Source organism: Arachis hypogaea, chromosome 15 (genome assembly GCF_003086295.3).
Source record: "Arachis hypogaea cultivar Tifrunner chromosome 15, arahy.Tifrunner.gnm2.J5K5, whole genome shotgun sequence".
Lineage (NCBI taxonomy): Eukaryota > Viridiplantae > Streptophyta > Magnoliopsida > Fabales > Fabaceae > Arachis > Arachis hypogaea.
In genome coordinates this window covers 151,982,946-152,000,294 of record NC_092050.1, presented here as the reverse complement: position 1 = coordinate 152,000,294, position 17,349 = coordinate 151,982,946, and the positions used below count along the sequence as shown (strand labels likewise).

Below are 17,349 nucleotides of genomic sequence, written 5' to 3'. Positions count from 1 at the left end.
TGGAATCCATTAGAAAGACATACGAGCACTTCATCCAGCCGGTAACGAGTGAGGAATACTGGACAAGATCTGAGTTTACTAAGCCTGCTCCACCTGTGTTAAAAAGGCCAATTGGACGTCCCAAGGTACATAACAAACAGAAAGACCCACCTGAGGCTGTTATTGATGGGGACAAATTGAAGAGGAGTTTCTATGTCACATGTAGCAAGTGCGGTGAGAGGAGACACAACTACAAGACGTGCAAAGGAGCCCCATCCAACCCAAACTGGAAGCCAAAGACGAAAAAACCAAGAACAAAGGCCAAGGACTCTCAATCACTTGTGGTTCTACCTTTGTCACAGTCAGCCCCCGAAGAAGAGGTAATACTTACTTGCCTAGGGATGTAATTGTCCCCCCGAAAATAAATTCAGGGATTTAATTGTCTATTTTAGTTTTAGTTAGGGATCTATTTGTCTATTTTTTTAGACTTCAAGGTTTTAAATGTCTTATGATATAATGTGCTTTACTAGGACTGTTTAAACTAACTGGATACATTTTACACAATGCCTCATCTCAGATTGTGGAAGAGAGTCCCCCTACTGCTACGAACCCTCCTCATGTTGAACAAAATTCTGCTAATCAGTCAGTTGCTAATGAGGTAACAATTTTGGTGACATTTCATTGTTGGTGCTTGCTGGTTTCATTGCATTTCACACTTGTTTCGACCTTCATGCAGGGTAATTCCAATGCAAACGCTGCACCGATGAATGAGCAAGAATCTGGTTCCTCAGTAGCAGCGATTGAGACACAATCAATGCCTCCAAAAGCACCATTCAAGCCCCCAGCCCATTTTACATCACGCCCGGCACGAGGTACATTTAGGCCTAAGCAACCAGTTAGGAGGAAGCCTGTGACAAATAAACCCTCGCAGCCTGTGCCACCTGCCCAGAGTAAGCATCATCTCCCCTCTTCACAACAACCAACTGCATCAGGAGCATCTCCACAGACTTTGGCAGCAGCAGGCAAAGCAACTCAACGGCTGTTTAAGTTCATCCCCACTCCAGGACTAAACAAGCCAACTAGTTAATGCTACATGTTTAGAATTTAGTCATGACCTCAACCCCTTTTTGAGAAACACTGTTATTTTACTAAGCAACTCTTTTTGGAAACAATGTGATTAGCTATAGCTGGCAGGCTTAAGTTATGCCTTACTTTGGCAGTAGACATGTACTTGACTTCTTTTGTCAATATTAACAACTCTTTCATGAGATTAAATTATACTTTACATATATAATGATGTCTCTAAATAATTATGCCACTCACTTGCTTAGGGAAATGACTTTGCTGAACATATCATAATTTACCTTACAACATTGTTTGTTCGAATAACATACAACAAAATGGAAACTCATCCCATACTAAATTACAAGATTTTTTTTTACATACTTTTCAGCCAAGATTGACAATGACATAAGCAAAAATTACACAAACCACTGCTACAATAACCAAATACAGATTAACATTCTTCTTCCTCTCTAGATACAACACCTTCTTCTCCAAATCAATCAGCTTCTGTTTCACTACCTTCTTCCCAAGATACACTTTCAGATCATTAACCTCGTCCTCCGTAGTAAACTTTTCAAGGACTCTTACTGTTGAAAGATGGTCATCCAGCCATAAGAAGAACTTGCAATGACTGGGATTTTTCAGCTGCATGTTCATCGTTCCAAAACAAACAGAACTTAATCAACTCTCCTATAATCAAACTGACCAAATAAAATCACCAACATATCTTAAAGAATGGACACCCAAAGAACAATCTATTGGGGTTCGTCGTCGTCCTCGACTTGTACAATATGGCATACACACGACATTTACACATCGGAGCAATCTCGTCCTTCTCCTCTGAAGCTTCCACGCATTTCACGGTTGGCGGCAGTCGAACTCGTCGTGAGCTGGAGGAGGCTCCCTCACTGACCATTTAAGCTTGCACAATATCCCCACACTCAACCACTCACAGAAATGAACAACGGTAATGGCGAACGAGTTCCATTTGAACAAATAGGGCAAACATCAAAACGTTGCCGTTTTCAATTATAGGGACCTATTTGTCCAAGACTTTTTCCTAACGGACACACCAAGCTTCCTCAACGGTCCCGTCTTGCTACCTAGGCCCAACACACACCAACTAAGCGACAGATCACCCTTCTCCGTTACGTCTGGCACATCATTTTGCACGAAAAGATCGATCCGTCACACATTTTGAATAGTAAGGAGCGTTTTAGTATTTTTAGATCTTAAGGGATCGATTTGTCCACGATTTAAAACCTCAAGGACTAATTTGTCCTTTTCCCTAATAATAATAATACCAAATTCATGACTATTTATTATTTTATCTGTAATGATCATAAAGCAGCAAAAGACAGCGTCCACCATTCACGGCGCCTCAAGCTCCTGCTCCACCGTCCACAATTAACTGCGCCTGGAGCTCCGCCGCTCGCCATTCACCACGCCCGGAGTTCCACCATCCGCGTTTCACCGCGCCTCGAGGTCTGCCATCCACGATTCACCGCGCCTCAAGCTCCGTGGTCCTCTAGTCCGAATATGCATTCCTTCGGTTACAGAGCGAACGCTCTGTTCACGTTCGCCATTACCATTCTTGCCCTTGTGTGCGCTATGGCTTCCCTCTCCGACAGCCTCAACTCCCCCTCTCCCTCTGCCCATGTCCAGGTCTTGAACATTAACTGGTTTCAGAAACAGCCCAACGGAAACGATGAGGTTTAATTTCTTGTTCCGATCTACGATTAGGGTTTAATTTCCCAAAGGGTTTTGCTAGTAATTTATCAATATCACTGTTTTATATTCAATTCTGGTGTTTTCAACTCGTTGCTATAGTCTACGCTTAGCAGCAATAATTCTTGTAGCTTTGGCACTTCATTCTGCCATTGAGCCAAATGTTTGAATTGATAAAACTTGCCCACACTTGGGATACTGAAATGGATAACATATGTGGCTGTGATTAGGTCTGATAAGATCTCTAGTTCTTAGCAGTGTGAATATATAGCCAATGCCTTATTGTCTGAAATGAAGGTTTATGCTGAATTGGGATCATTTTATTACTTGAGTTTTTGAACTATTGCTTTGTAGAATATAGATAAATTTGATGAACAACACGTCTTGACCTTTATCCGAAACATTTCCTATGTCATTGCTTAATTACTTTTTAGATATTCATATATTTGAAAATTGGAAATAATCAAAGCATAAAGCCAGGAATAATTGGACTTGAAACCATCACAATGGTGTCATCTAATAATTGTAACCAACACAACCTAGTTCAAAGATGTAACAAGGTTTAGATTTTTTTTGCTGTTGAAAGGGGAAGAAGGCAACTATTTAGTTGCCCTGTCATGTTAGGCCTTCTGATACATGCTTCAAATGTTCGGAGTTCAAATATTATTTAGAAATTATTAGTTTATATTTTTAAACTGTTCAATTTAATTTGATGTATTTTAATTTTGTTTATTTAGTTATTTGTGTTTGTGGGCTTAGGGTTTTCTTTGTTTTGACTTATTAAGAGGTTATAAATACCTCATAAACTATTGTAGTCGTAGTATTGAGAGACTATAGGTTTTTGGTAGATGAAACCATAGTGTGAACAAGTGAGGTTGAGTGAGTTCCTTTTTTGTTCCACGGGAATTTGATAAAAGGTTGAGGAGTCCTTTCGATTTAATTCCCAAACTATGATGTGGACAAATTAAGTTGATGAGTCCCTTTCTTATTGCATCAAGAAATTGGATAAAAAGCAGAGTGATTCTCTTTGTATCCAATTTCAATCTATCCCTTTTATTTTCTATTTCAATTTTAATGTATGTTTCTTATTCAATATTAATTCATGTTATTTTGTTTATCTTTTTTTTGTATTATTTGGTATCAGAGCTCAGGTAAAAAAAAGATAAACAAAAAGATAAGAATTCAAACCGAATAAAAAAGATACATTAAAATTGAAACAGAAATAAAAGAGATAGATTGAAATTAAATACAAAGAGAATCACTCTACTTTCTACCCAATTTCTTGGCGCAACAAGAAAATGACTCCTCAACCTAACTTGTCCACGCCATAGATTGGGAATTGAATGGAAGGGACTCCTCAACCTTCTACCAATTTCCCAATGCAACAAGAGAGGTATTCACTCAACCTCACTTGTCCACATCATGGTTTCATCACGAAACCAAAAAGTGCTTTGACATCTCTAATCACTCAATATTACGACTTATAATCTCTTATTAGGTTAAAACAAAGAAAACCCTAAACCCACAAACACAAAGTCCAATTTAGTAACTAAATAAACAAAATTAAATTGAACATTCTAAAAATATAAACTAATAACTTCTAAATAATATTTGAACTCTTCATATCACGAACATTTAAAGCACGTATCACCTTCTCAAAGTTCTATCTTTTACCATATTGTATGCATGTGTTTACTTCTCTGTACCAGCTCTGAAATTTTAGCTGCATATGATACTTTGATATTAATATCATATTGTGTCATAAACAACCTTCTTGTGATGCCATTCTCTTTTATATTTATACAACATTTCTATCCGGTGTTTAATCTGAAGTGGAACACCTTTCTTTTCTTGCAGGTCAGCATGACAATGAATATATCAGCAGATTTACAATCTCTTTTCACATGGAACACAAAACAGGTTTGTGAATAGAATTTGCATTACTCGTTCCCTTTGGTTCTTGAAAAGTATGGATGCGGAAGGTAGGAAGATAAGTGGGAGACTGCAAATTAGTGCATCAGGATGCAATGGGCAAAATCTGCATGATCTTCCTCTGTTCCTCCCTTAATAATGCATGTCGTAATTTTTAATAAGCCTTGCCCACTGTTATATCTTGTTTAATTTTCTGAAATATATTTCTATTCTTGCTCCCATCTTTGCATTTCTATGGTGCATAACCAAATGTATTTCCATGTTATTGTTGTAACTGCCTGATATAACATAAAATGTATTGGATTGGGATAATAATATTTGATCAATTTTTCTAAGCAGTTAGGCTATAACTTCAGGCTGCCCTGGCACTTATTTTGCTTCTCCATATATGCTTGCAGGTTTTTGTCTTTTTAGCTGCCGAGTATGAAACTCCAAAGAATTCTTTAAATCAGGTACGATTTGAAATATAAAACACTAATAAGTTTGTCTGCTCCTTTTGAGGAGGGAGTAAAGAAACCAGAGTAGTATTCATCTCGCTAAGATAACACTCCCATCACCTATTAATATGCTGCTTCTCTGCCATAGTATGTTATAGCATTTGTTTTGACTTTTGAATACATTCTTGATTTGCCATTTGCAGATATCGCTATGGGATGGTATCATTCCCTCTAAAGAGCATGCAAAGTTTTGGATTCATACTTCAAACAAGTATCGCTTCATCGACCAGGTACACAACTCTGAGAATGTGACCACTGGTATGAATTGCTTTAGATTTCATCAGGTCCTGATATTTGACATTTTTCGTTTGTGTTCAGGGAAGGAATTTGCGTGGTAAAGAATTTAACTTGACTATGCACTGGCATGTTATGCCAAAGACGGGCAAAATGTTTGCAGATAAAATAGTCATGCCGGGTTACCGTTTGCCAGAGGAATATAGATGATTCTTTCTTGTCTTGTTAATGATGTATTACTTTAACTTTAGCCTTTTCTATAATGGATATAGAGGGTTACCTCAAGGAACTAGAATCAGGAAACCCGTGATTTGACAAAGTGGAAATGAAATTTTCGTGTGGTATTTAATTGTCTCCTCCACTGTTCCCGACATTTTTCGATTTGAAACACCTCCCCAGTAAGAGTCTCAGATTGCGTCACAGTTTTGAAGCACTATTAGATTGAAAAGGGGATTATTTCTATGTCTAGCTTATTTCTATTAGCTTAGGTTTTTGTTAATGATCACCCATATTAGTTTGTCCTTTTGCATTTGGTGAATGACTCAGTGGTACTCCTAGAATTATTAATTATGACATAGCAAGTTGGACAGCAACTCTTTCTCATTCAGTGCATTAGGAACTTCCCAATGCACCACATGCCTGATTGTTTTTGCATGCCTTAAAACTTTGCCATCAAGTTCCGTCTTCCCAAACCAGAATTATTTTTGAGGTTGTGTGTCAATTTGTAACCCCTCCTCCTACTTTTCTGTCTACATTTCTCTTCATAGGGGTAGTGCTCTCTCATTTTTTATATGTTCTCCATTTTCCTTATTTATCATTCCTATGTCACGTTTGAATTCTTCTTTAACAAGATTGTCCAAATGAGAGTACAGGAAGATGATAAAATGAGCTTGCTTGAAAAGAACCTACTTAGCAAATTCTGTATTTCCATAGAGCCAGTTTCATCATCATATGATCTATATGGCTGAACCCCACCTTGAAGGATGAACTGATGAACAATAATTTTTGTTTTTTATATGTTTGTAACAATCAATGGTCATGACCTTGCTGGAATGGTTAAACTGAAACAGTTGCGCTAGCTTGAGCTTTGCCTTTGAGTATGATAGGCAAACTGAAAGTGTTGGATTTTGCTGCCTGCGATGAACTTTATGATATTTTATTTTATTTTGCTGACTGCTGTGGTTGATATCATTATCAGTTTATTTAACCTGTCAAAATCCTCTTATCCAACCACACTCTAAACCCTAATTCTGCAAAGGAGAGTTTCCTAGGCTTAAATTATCATTCACCCTTGAAAACAAATTGTTTTGATTTGTATACTCAAGCTTTTTATTACCAATATCAACCTGTAATCTTCCCAAGTCCCTAATTCTTAAGTAAATACCAATCCCAATTCCCAAGACAACACAATCCTTGATGAAAAAAATAAAAAACAATTTGACCTGTTTGAGGTTAGATGATTTGGATTCCCTTTCTTAAATCTACCATGAACTATTAACGAAATTTGACAGGCTGACACTTAATTAATCTTGATGAGTTTGGAAAATTCAAATTTAAATTTGTGATGATCAAATATTATTAATACAATTAATTACAAAATTATTAATTTGATCTTCATGATTATATCTACTAATTAATAATTTTGTCATGTAGAATTTGATGCTGGGCCGAATTGCAAGCCTAATAAGAATAAAATATTCAGCATTGGCTATCAAAATGTTAAAAGATGTGGCTGAATTGTTACTTTACTAGTTGGGCCAAATTTTAACTATTACTGTTAGTCCAAAACAATTTTTTGGTTTGAAACCAACTTACTTGATCCGAAACCAAAGATAATGGAAGAAAGCTTTGCATGCTTAATTCGGTCACTCATTTCCTCTCATTTGATGGATTCCAAATTTAATTCAATTAACATTAAATGCATTGGAACCATGAGAGAGAAATGACAATTGATTTGATTGCTGCCTTAATGATACACGCTACTTAAAGCAAAGGGGAGTAAATTAATTCATTTTAATTGATCAAATCCATTGAATGCTTTCCTTTTACTCTCTTTTCTCTCCCATTCCTCTTCTTCATTTGGTCACTTCACAGAGAAAGCATAGAAGCTTTTGCAAGCTATCAGAATAATGAAGCAGAAGCTAGAAACAAGCTAAAGACCATTGTAATGATGGCAAGAAAAAGAAAAAGAAAACAAAAAGTATGTTGTGGTTGAGATTTTCATCACAAATGGTAAGATTTGGTGAAGAGATCTCATGCTCTCCATACCAAAAATGAAAGAAGATGATCTCGGTCAGAGGAAGAAGATCCTTAAGAGATGGCTTGTCTCAGCTTTTGATCAACCACCACAGGAGGTAGCTACAGTAGCTACGTGATGGAAGATGCAGAAGATAGAGCAGAAGAAGCTATCATCATCAAGAACTCATCAAGGGTTAGGGATCCTTCTTGGAGTGCAAGTCAAGATGGATGGCTCGGATTGGTGAAGCTTTGTGTAAAGGGAAGACACAGAGGTAATTGCATGTTGGGTTTTACATTCAGTTTCCTCTCCTCTCTCTCTGGCCGAACCGGTTTGCATGAAAAAGAAGAAGTTGGCTCGGTTCAAGAACTTCAATCTTGGAGGCTTCCCCTTCTATAAATAAAGGAGAACAGTCAGGACTTGAGGCAAGGAATCAGAGTGCAAGGCACAGAGTTCTCATAGCTACCTAAGCTAACAGAAGTTCTTCTCCTTCAATGTTCTTCATTTTGTATTTTTCTGTTTAATTTTGTCTGTCTTGAGTTTCATGGAAAAGGCAAACAGTGAGGTTTGTAAGAAAAAGCCATAGAGCGGAAAAAGGCAGAGAGTGCAAAATTAAAAGAAAAAGCCATAGATGTCCTTAGAGGTCCTTTGTACATCTGTGTTGTGTTTCATGATTCTGTGAGAATCCCCTTGCAAGTTGGGTTAGCACTTAGCAGTTGAAAGCTTGGGTGTGACCAAGTCAAGTTCAGGATTGGGGTTTAGATTCTGGACTTGTCCTGGATAGGAAAGGTAATTCCTAGGGAGTATTGGTGTATGTAATCATGATGATTATAGTGAAATTCCATCATTGTTGTGATAGAGACTAGATGTAGGCTGCATTGCACTTTGCAACTGAACCAGGATACATCTTGGTGTGATTCTCTCTCTTTCTTCTACTCTATTTCTGTTTCTGTTGCATAGGAGATAAAACTGAAAAATATCTCGTGCCAGGTTACGAGATAAAAAGAAAAAAGTCTCGTGGCTGTGTACGAGACAAAAATAAAAAAGTCTCCAACAGTTGTTTCAAAGACCAGCAAGTTTCAATAAGCGAAAAATGGGCTAAGATTCAACCCCCCTTCTCTTAGCCACTGAAAACCATCAATTGGTATCAGAGCTTGGTCTCAAAGAGATCAAGCTTTGCAGCTTGGAGAAAAGATCCAGATGGCAGAAAACAGTGGCTCAAATTTGGTGTCCTACAACCTGACAGAAGGACAGTCAAGAGAATCTGGAACAGAACAACCCACTGAAGCTCATCAAAGCTCAACACCACTTTGGAAACCAAGAGAATGGAAGTCCATGAGGGGTTATCCTCACAACTTTATCATTAGTGATCCCTTACAAGGTGTAACAACAAGATCCTCATCCAAAAGACAAATAGAACCAAGCAATCTTGCTCTCTTGTCACAAATAGAGCCTAATAATGTAAAGCAAGCTCTTGAAGATCCTTTTTGGGTCAGCCATGCAAAAAGAGCTAGCTCAATTTGACAAGAATGAGGTTTGGACACTAGTACTTCATCCGGATGGTAAGAAGGTAACGGGTACTAAGTGGGTTTTCAAAATAAACTAGGTGAGGATGGAAAAGTTGTTCGTAACAAGGTTAGATTAGTGGCCCAAGGTTACAATCAAGAAGAGGGTATAGATTTTGATGAGTCTTTTATTCCGGTAGCTAGAATAGAAGCAATTAGGTTGCTTCTTGCCTATGCTGCCCATAAGGATTTTAAAATGTTTCAAATGGATGTCAAATGTGCTTTCCTTAATGGCTTTATTGATAGAGAAGTATTTGTGGCACAACCCCCGGCTTTGAAGATAAAGAATTTTCAAACCATGTTTTTAAACTCTCAAAGGCTCTTTATGGCCTTAGACAAGCTCTAAAAGCTTGGTATGAAAGGCTTAGTGCCTTCTTGTTGGAAAATCAATTTCAAAGGGGTACCACCGACACTACTTTATTTATTAAAGCGTCTAATAATGATATTTTCCTAGTTCAAGTTTATGTGGATGACATTGTGTTTGGATCGGCCAATGAATCCTTGTGTGAAGAGTTTGAAAAACTCATGACTAGTGAGTTTGAAATGAATTTAATGGGAGAGCTAACATTCTTTCTTGGTCTCCAAATTAAACAAACTCCTAGTGGTACATTTATTCACCAAGAAAAGTATGCTAAAGAATTAATCAAGAAATTTGGCCTAGAAAATTCCAAACCAATGGGAACACCAATGCATCCAAACACTAAACTTGAAAAGGATGAAGATGGCAAAGATGTGGATGAAACAAGGTATAGAGGAATGATAGGTTCACTCATGTATCTAACCTCCTCTAGACCGGATATTGTACAAAGTGTGGGTGTATGTTCAAGATTTCAATCTCACCCAAAAGAATCCAATCTTTCGGCCGTTAAACGCATCATTAGATACATTAAGGGAACTAGTGATTATCGCTTATGGTATCCAAAATCTGATGATTTTTGTGTAGTGGGATTTTGTGATACAGATTATGCAGGAGATAAGGTGGATAGAAGGAGCACATCCGGCATGTGTTGTTTTCTTGGAAGCTCACTCAACATGTGGTCAAGCAAAAAATAAGTCACAGTGGCTCTATCCACAGCCGAAGCTGAATATATTTCTGCATCTGCATGTTGTTCACTATTAATTTGGTTGAAAATACAGTTGGAAGATTACAAATTAAAAATCAATAGTATACCCTTATTTTGTGACAATATGAGTGCTATAAACATTTCTAAGAACCCTGTCCTGCACTCAAGAACCAAGCACATTGAAATCAAATATCATTTTATTAGAGAACATGTGCAAAAGGGTACTATTGATATTTAATTTGTAAAATTCGAAGACCAACTTGCTGACATTTTTACAAAATCCCTATGTGAAGACAGATTCTGCACTTTAAGAAACAGTTTGGGAATGATAGAATTAAGTTCTGTTAAAAATTTATAAATTTTTTAATTCTGTTTAATTTTGTCTCGTAGAAAAGCAGGAGACAAATTTCAGGATATGTTAAACGGGCCATGATTCAAGGGGAGACTGCGCTGACATTAATTATCTTGGGCCCCACCAAATTATTTTGACCTTAATTTGATCCATTTTGAGTTCCTCATTTTTTAATAATACTTTTAGGAAGTCATCATTTCAAAACTTGTAGGAAGAAGTGATTGTTTCCTCATCCCTTGATTCTAGGAGCTAACATTTCAGTTTTTTTAAAACCCTTTCTTGGTTAATAACCGCGCTCATTAGTGGGTATTAACTCCTTCAATTCTCTCTCCACTCAACATTAAATGCTTCCCTAACCTCCCTCCTCTCACCACACTCTTCGGCCTCTCTTCACCTTCCCCTCTCCACTTCTTCATTTCTTTAATATCATGAAAAAGAAAATTGTTCCAAGGAAAAGTGAACGAATTCTCCTTTCCAAAAAATCTTTCACCCCTCAAACCCATACTCATATACACATTCATTCTACATCCTCTTCATCTCCTACCTCTCAATCTACTAAAACCATGCGCAGAAAGGTCATTGCTCAGAAGACTTCATCAAGAAAAAAGAAGGAACCCGTGGTTGAGGAAGAAGATGAGTCTCATACGTCCTTACCTCAGTCTCCACCAAAGAAAGATACCCCTGGCCGCAGTTCTCATAAGGCAAAAGGTTACGCGTTACGTGATATTAGGGAGCCCCCGAATCTGGAGTCCCTGGATTTCAAGAACAAGTACAACAAAAGCCATTCTCATTTTGATACAGGGAGGTTTAATTCTTGTGCTTCATACTTGATGAACCTGGATTCTCTGGCTGCCAAAGGGATCAACTTTACCACTCTTTTTGAGAATATGAAGTGGTCTCCTTTGTTCAAAATTCAGAAACCAGTATACCCTGCCCTGGTCCGAGAATTTTATGCAAACATGAGGCTGATAGATGGTGCGATTCACTCCTATGTGAATAAGGTTTATTTGACTCTGAGCAGAGAGACAATAAGCACTGCCCTTGGGTACGTTGATGAAAGACCAGTAGCCTACATGTCAGAAAAATGGGACTCACAAGTGGGAGTCACTCTTCAGATTGCCTTGAATCAAACATGCGAGAATTACTCTGCTTTGGATAGTACGGTTCTCACTCACAAAGCTCTTGGACCTGAGAGAGCACTTCTTCACCGAATCATCACTCACATCCTGACTCCACAGAGTGGCTCACACAATAGAGTAACCATTTCTGATACCTTTGTACTTTTTCTATTATTACTTCCTCTCTCATTTCCTTTGCATACCTCATGGTTAGACATATGTGGGATTGTGTTAGAAGCACCAAAAAGGCTAACCTTCCCTATGGCATATTTCTTACCTGTATTTTTGAGCACTTCAATGTTGATCTAACTAATGAAGAGGTTGAGAACAAAGTTTCATCAATTAAGGGAGGAGGAATTTCAGGTACAATGAAAGAAACCAAAGGGAAACGATCAATACCTTCTGATAGTGATCTTGAGAGTCGCCCAGCCGAGCCGTCCAAGGTGGCAGAATCGATCAAGAAAGTCCTCACTGAATTCTCTAACATGTCCAATCTGATGGTGCAATCATACAAGGCCGCTTGTAAGCTAGCATTCGAAAATGAAAAAATTTGGACAAAATGTCAAGAAAGAGTGGGACTGATGCTTCAAAATTTTGAAGAAGAATTTGGGGCTGCCGATGATGATGATGCAGATGGCTCTGAGTACAATTTATCTGACGATTGATCACTATGTTTCTTGTTGATTTCTGGTTCTATTTGGCTTATTTTGATACTTTATAGGCTATTTGGATACTTTAGACCTGTGACATTTTGATAAACTCTTGGTTATTTTTGTGTTGTTTATATTTTGGATATTTTGCATACCATTGTCCTTTTTGCAGGTTCCCTTTGATGACAAAAGGGGGAGGAAAGCTGGAAAATTGAAATTGAAAAGTTAAAAGAAACGGGGCTGAAATCTCCTGTGATTTATGATCATCCCTGTGCACAAACTGATAATATGTTTTGATCACTGGTTTTAGAACTTAGATATTGTTGATCATGATATACTCTGTTGATGCCTGTTGATGTTGGTAATTTATATTCTGAATTGTTGAAATAACTGTTGGAACTTAGTTATTTTTCTGATAATCCATTTATGGTCTGCTGTGTTGATGATGCATCATACTCTGATTTGTTGAAATATTTGTTGTATTTGGGATTTAGTTGTGACTTGATAATCTCTTTAAGCTTTGATATGTTGATATATTCTTTATGCTTTGAAATAATTATGGTTGATTAAAAATGTTTTTCTTGCTATAAACTGATAATTAATTTGCTCTGAAATAGTGGCTGGAAAATATTGTTTAATCAAATATTTTGGCAAGTAGATTCTTAGAATTATCAAGTGCTTCTCTTTATTTCTATGTACTCTGTACTCAAATTTTTTTTTATTGAAATTGAGCAGGAAGTCATTTTTATGATAACAAGTCAAGTTGTGTTTATCATGCCATTTATGCTCATAAATCAAGATATTCAACATCTCAAGATTACATATGTTGAAAAACATAGTTGCCTTAGGCTTGATAAGATTTGTTACAGGTGAAGCTTCCCTTGGTAAAATAGCATATATTAAGGGAGAGCCATGTAACAATTGGAAAGGGAAGGAATCCAAATATTCAAAGGGAGTACTCTAATCTTTGATTTCTTTCCATTTCAATTTTTAATAATGTTTGTTATCAAGGGAGAGATTGATGAGTTTAGAAAATTCAAATTTAAATTTGTGATGATCAAACATTATTAATACAATTAATTACAAAATTATTAATTTGATCTTCATGATTATATTTACTAATTAATAATTTTGTTATGCAAAATTCGATACTGGGCCAAATTGCAAGCCCAATAAGAATAAAAAATTCAGCATTGGTTATCAAAATATTAAAAGATGTGGTTGAATTGTTACTTTACTAGTTGGGCCAAATTTTAACTATTACCATTAGTTCAAAACAATTTTTTTGGTTTGAAACCAACTTACTTGATCCAAACCAAAGAGAGATGGAAGAAAGCTTTGCATGCTTAGTTCGGTCACTCACTTCCTCTCATTTGATGGATTCCAAATTTAATTCAATTAACATTAAATGCATTGGAACCATGAGAGAGAAATGACAATTGATTTGATTGCTGCCTTAATGATACACGCTACCTAAAGCAAAGGGAAGTAAATTAATTCATTTAAATTGATCAAATCCATTGAATGTTTTCCTTTTACTCTCTCTTCTCTCTCATTCCTCATCTTCATTTGGTCACTTCACAGAGAAAGCATAGAAGCTTTTGCAAGCTATCAGAGTAATGAAGAAGAAGCTAGAAACAAGCTAAAGACCATTGTAATGATGGCAAGAAAAAGAAAAAGAAAACAAAAAGTATGTTGTGGCTGAGATTTTCATCACAAATGGTAAAATTTGGTAAAGAGATCTCATGCTCTCCATACCAAAAATGAAAGAAGATGATCTCGATCAGAGGAAGAAGATCCTTAAGGGATGACTTGTCTCAGCTTTTGATCAACCACCACAGGAGGTAGCTACAGTAGCTACGTGATGGAAGATGCAAAAGATAGAGCAGAAGAAGCTATCATCATCAAGAACTCATCAAGGGGTAGGGATCCTTCTTGGAGTGCAAGTCAAGATGGATGGCTCGGATTGGTGAAGCTTGGTATAAAGGGAAGACACAGAGATAATTGCATGTTGGGTTTTACATTCAGTTTCCTCTCCTCTCTCTCTGGCCGAACCGGTTTGCATGAAGAAGAAGAAGTTGGCTCGGTTCAAGAACTTCAATCTTGGAGGCTTCCCCTTCTATAAATAAAGGAGAACAGCTAGGACTTGAGGCAAGGAGTGAGAGTGAAAGGCACAGAATTCTCATAGCTACCTAAGCTAACAGAAGTTCTTCTCCTTCAATGTTCTTTATTTTGTATTTTTCTGTTTAATTTTGTCTGTCTTGAGTTTCATGAAAAAGGTTAAACAGTGAGGTTTGTAAGAAAAAGTCATAGAGCAGAAAATGGCAGAGAGTGCAAAATTAAAAGAAAAAGCCATAGATGTCCTTAGAGGTCCTTTGTACATCTGTGTTGTGTTTCATGATTCTATGGGAATCCCCTTACAAGTTGGGTTAGCACTTAGCAGTTGAAAGCTTGGCTGTGACCAAGTAAAGTTCAGGATTGGGGTTTAGATTCTGGACTTGTCCCGGATAGGAAGGGTAATTCCTATGAAGTATTGGTGTATGTAATCATGATGATTATAGTGAAATTCCATCATTGTTGTGATAGAGACTGGATGTAGGCTGCATTGCACTTTGCAGCTGAACCAGGATACATCTTGGTGTGATTCTCTCTCTTTCTTCTACTTCATTTCTGTTTCTGCTGCATATATAGGAGATAAAACTGAAAAATATTTCGTGCCAGGTTACGAGATAAAAAAAAAAGTCTTATGGCTGGGTACGAGACAAAAATAAAAAAGTCTCCAAAAATTGTTTAAAAGACCATCAAATTTCAATAAGCAAAAAAAAGGCTAAGATTCAATCCTCGTTCTTTTAGCCGCTGAAAACCATCAAATGTCCCTATCATCTCAATAGTATGCCAGCTATGAAAGTTCCGTTAATAGTTCATAGTGAATTTTATGAAGGGGTCTGTTGTCTCATAACAAATAGGTAAGGGACCAAATTTGCCTCCCCCCCTTTTTTTTGTTTGTTAGTGATCGTGTTGTTCTTTAGGGAAATAGACAGAGATCAATTTGATTGTTCAATCTAATTCTTATTGTGAAATGTTAACCTGTCTTCTGTCCTACATTAGTTTTCCCAATAAGAGGTAATTTTCTTACCCAAGTACATAAGCATATATCATTTAGAGATCCTAAAATGTAATTTGTATAGGTTTTTCTGTTACTTATCTAAGCATTTGGGTAGGTGAGACTTTCAATTTCTACATAAGGGGTCTTGTTCTTCCCTTCCTCTTTTTCTTTTCGGATTATATGTATGTACTGGTCACCTTCCTTCAATCAAGTCATTAGCTAAGTCAATGTAAAATGAGAAATCAAGGAGCGTAACATGTAATATCATCTGAACCCTCAATCTTGAATGGTAATTACTTCTATGAAGATATCTTTACACGAAGAAGTCTCTTGAAGTAATCACTATCTTAAATTTACCGTGACTGATACTATGGCGGAGGATAGATTTTGATGCTTGTTTCTTTTCGTGGCAAATGATTTTTTGTGCAGATGCAAGTGAAAACTAAATGAAGAAGCTATTTTTTAGAGCCTATTCGAGAAAAGTTGCTTCAGTTTGAGCAAGAACTCAAGGATAGATAGGAGAGGCATTATTTTCTTTGTTTACAAAAGCCATGTATTAGTCTCAAGTTTTCATTGCAAATGTTCTACTGGGAACTTGTTATTTCTAATTACAGTCTCTCCAGAAATAGTGGTTTTTTTAATTTTTCATTTTATTTATAAAGTGTTATGAACTGCATGATTAAGCATTGTTATCAACTTATCATACATTTTAACATGATGCATGTGGCGCGTTCAAGAGTAAATTGCATAATAGTTTCAACTTTCATGCAAGTAAATTAATTGCAAGGTTCAAAGTATGTTAGCATTTGTCTTCGGAATATCCAAAATGTAAAGGGGTTCCTACAAGCTGCTTTATGAACTCTACCACAGATGCCCATTGCCAAAAAGTGAGGTGGACATGATGATTATATATAAGAAAATTATATGGTACAGATATAAATCTGTACAGATTTAAAGATTTACTTACTTAAACCACACTTTCTAAAGTCACACTTTTTACTTAAAACCGTAGCTCTTCACAAAGAAAAGCATCATCTAATGGAAAAAAGTAAATTAGAAGATTTAAGAGAAGAAATAATTAAGTTATCAAAATTAATAGATCAAAAAATAATGATTTTAACTAATGTTAACTGTAAGGACACCGAATTCTTAAAATCAATACAAAATGATTTTTCTCAAAATCTTTATTTTACTATAAACTTTATTGAAGGACTTCAAAAACCTGAAAAAACTTATTTTTCACACGGAATTTTTAAGAAATATTATCATGGAAATGATTCCCCACATCTTTATCATACTTTTAACCCACAATTAAATTCTATAGTAGATATGCTTGAAGAAATACTAGTATCCATAAAATTTCAAAGAAATAAGGAAAAAGAAAATCCAAAAGAAGAAAAATTTCAAAATATAATCAACATAACAGATTTAAAAGTAAAACCACCACTAAAATTATGAATATTGAAGAAAAATTAGAAGAAGTTACAATACTTTTTAAACAATTAAAAATGGCTCAAGAAAATAATACTATAGAACAGGGATTTCAGATAGAAGAAGATATAGTAAATTCTGAAAATATAGAAAATGAAGAACACATCCTAGATTATTCAAGTGACGAAGAACCAGCAATTCCAATACAAGTAAAAAATGAAGCTGGAACATCTAGGGATAATCAATCTCAATTTAAATGGGAAACAGGTTTTGATAATTATGCTTTTAAAAAAGGGTTTATAAATAAAAATTCAAAATATACAAAAATACCATCAAAATACGTTCCTAAAATCCAGGAAATGGAAGGAGAAAGAATGCTCGATTTAGACTGT

The 17,349-nt window shown here is 36.2% G+C and overlaps 1 protein-coding gene and 1 long non-coding RNA gene across 2 annotated transcripts; both read left to right on the top strand.

The window, feature by feature from the left end:
- The first annotated feature begins 2,339 nt into the window (after positions 1-2,339).
- Positions 2,340-5,779, top strand: LOC112751383 (signal peptidase complex subunit 3B). The gene is made up of 5 exons (XM_025800502.2): positions 2,340-2,757; positions 4,630-4,692; positions 5,103-5,156; positions 5,345-5,431; positions 5,520-5,779. The coding sequence occupies exons 1-5, from the start codon at positions 2,356-2,358 to the stop codon at positions 5,643-5,645; spliced, it is 732 nt and encodes a 243-aa protein (XP_025656287.1). The 5' UTR covers positions 2,340-2,355; the 3' UTR covers positions 5,646-5,779.
- Positions 5,780-15,420: 9,641 nt separating this feature from the next.
- Positions 15,421-16,179, top strand: LOC114925418 (uncharacterized). Its single transcript, XR_003814416.2, has 2 exons — positions 15,421-15,784; positions 15,956-16,179. It is a non-coding gene; the product is annotated as an uncharacterized lncRNA (long non-coding RNA).
- The last annotated feature ends 1,170 nt before the right edge of the window (positions 16,180-17,349 follow it).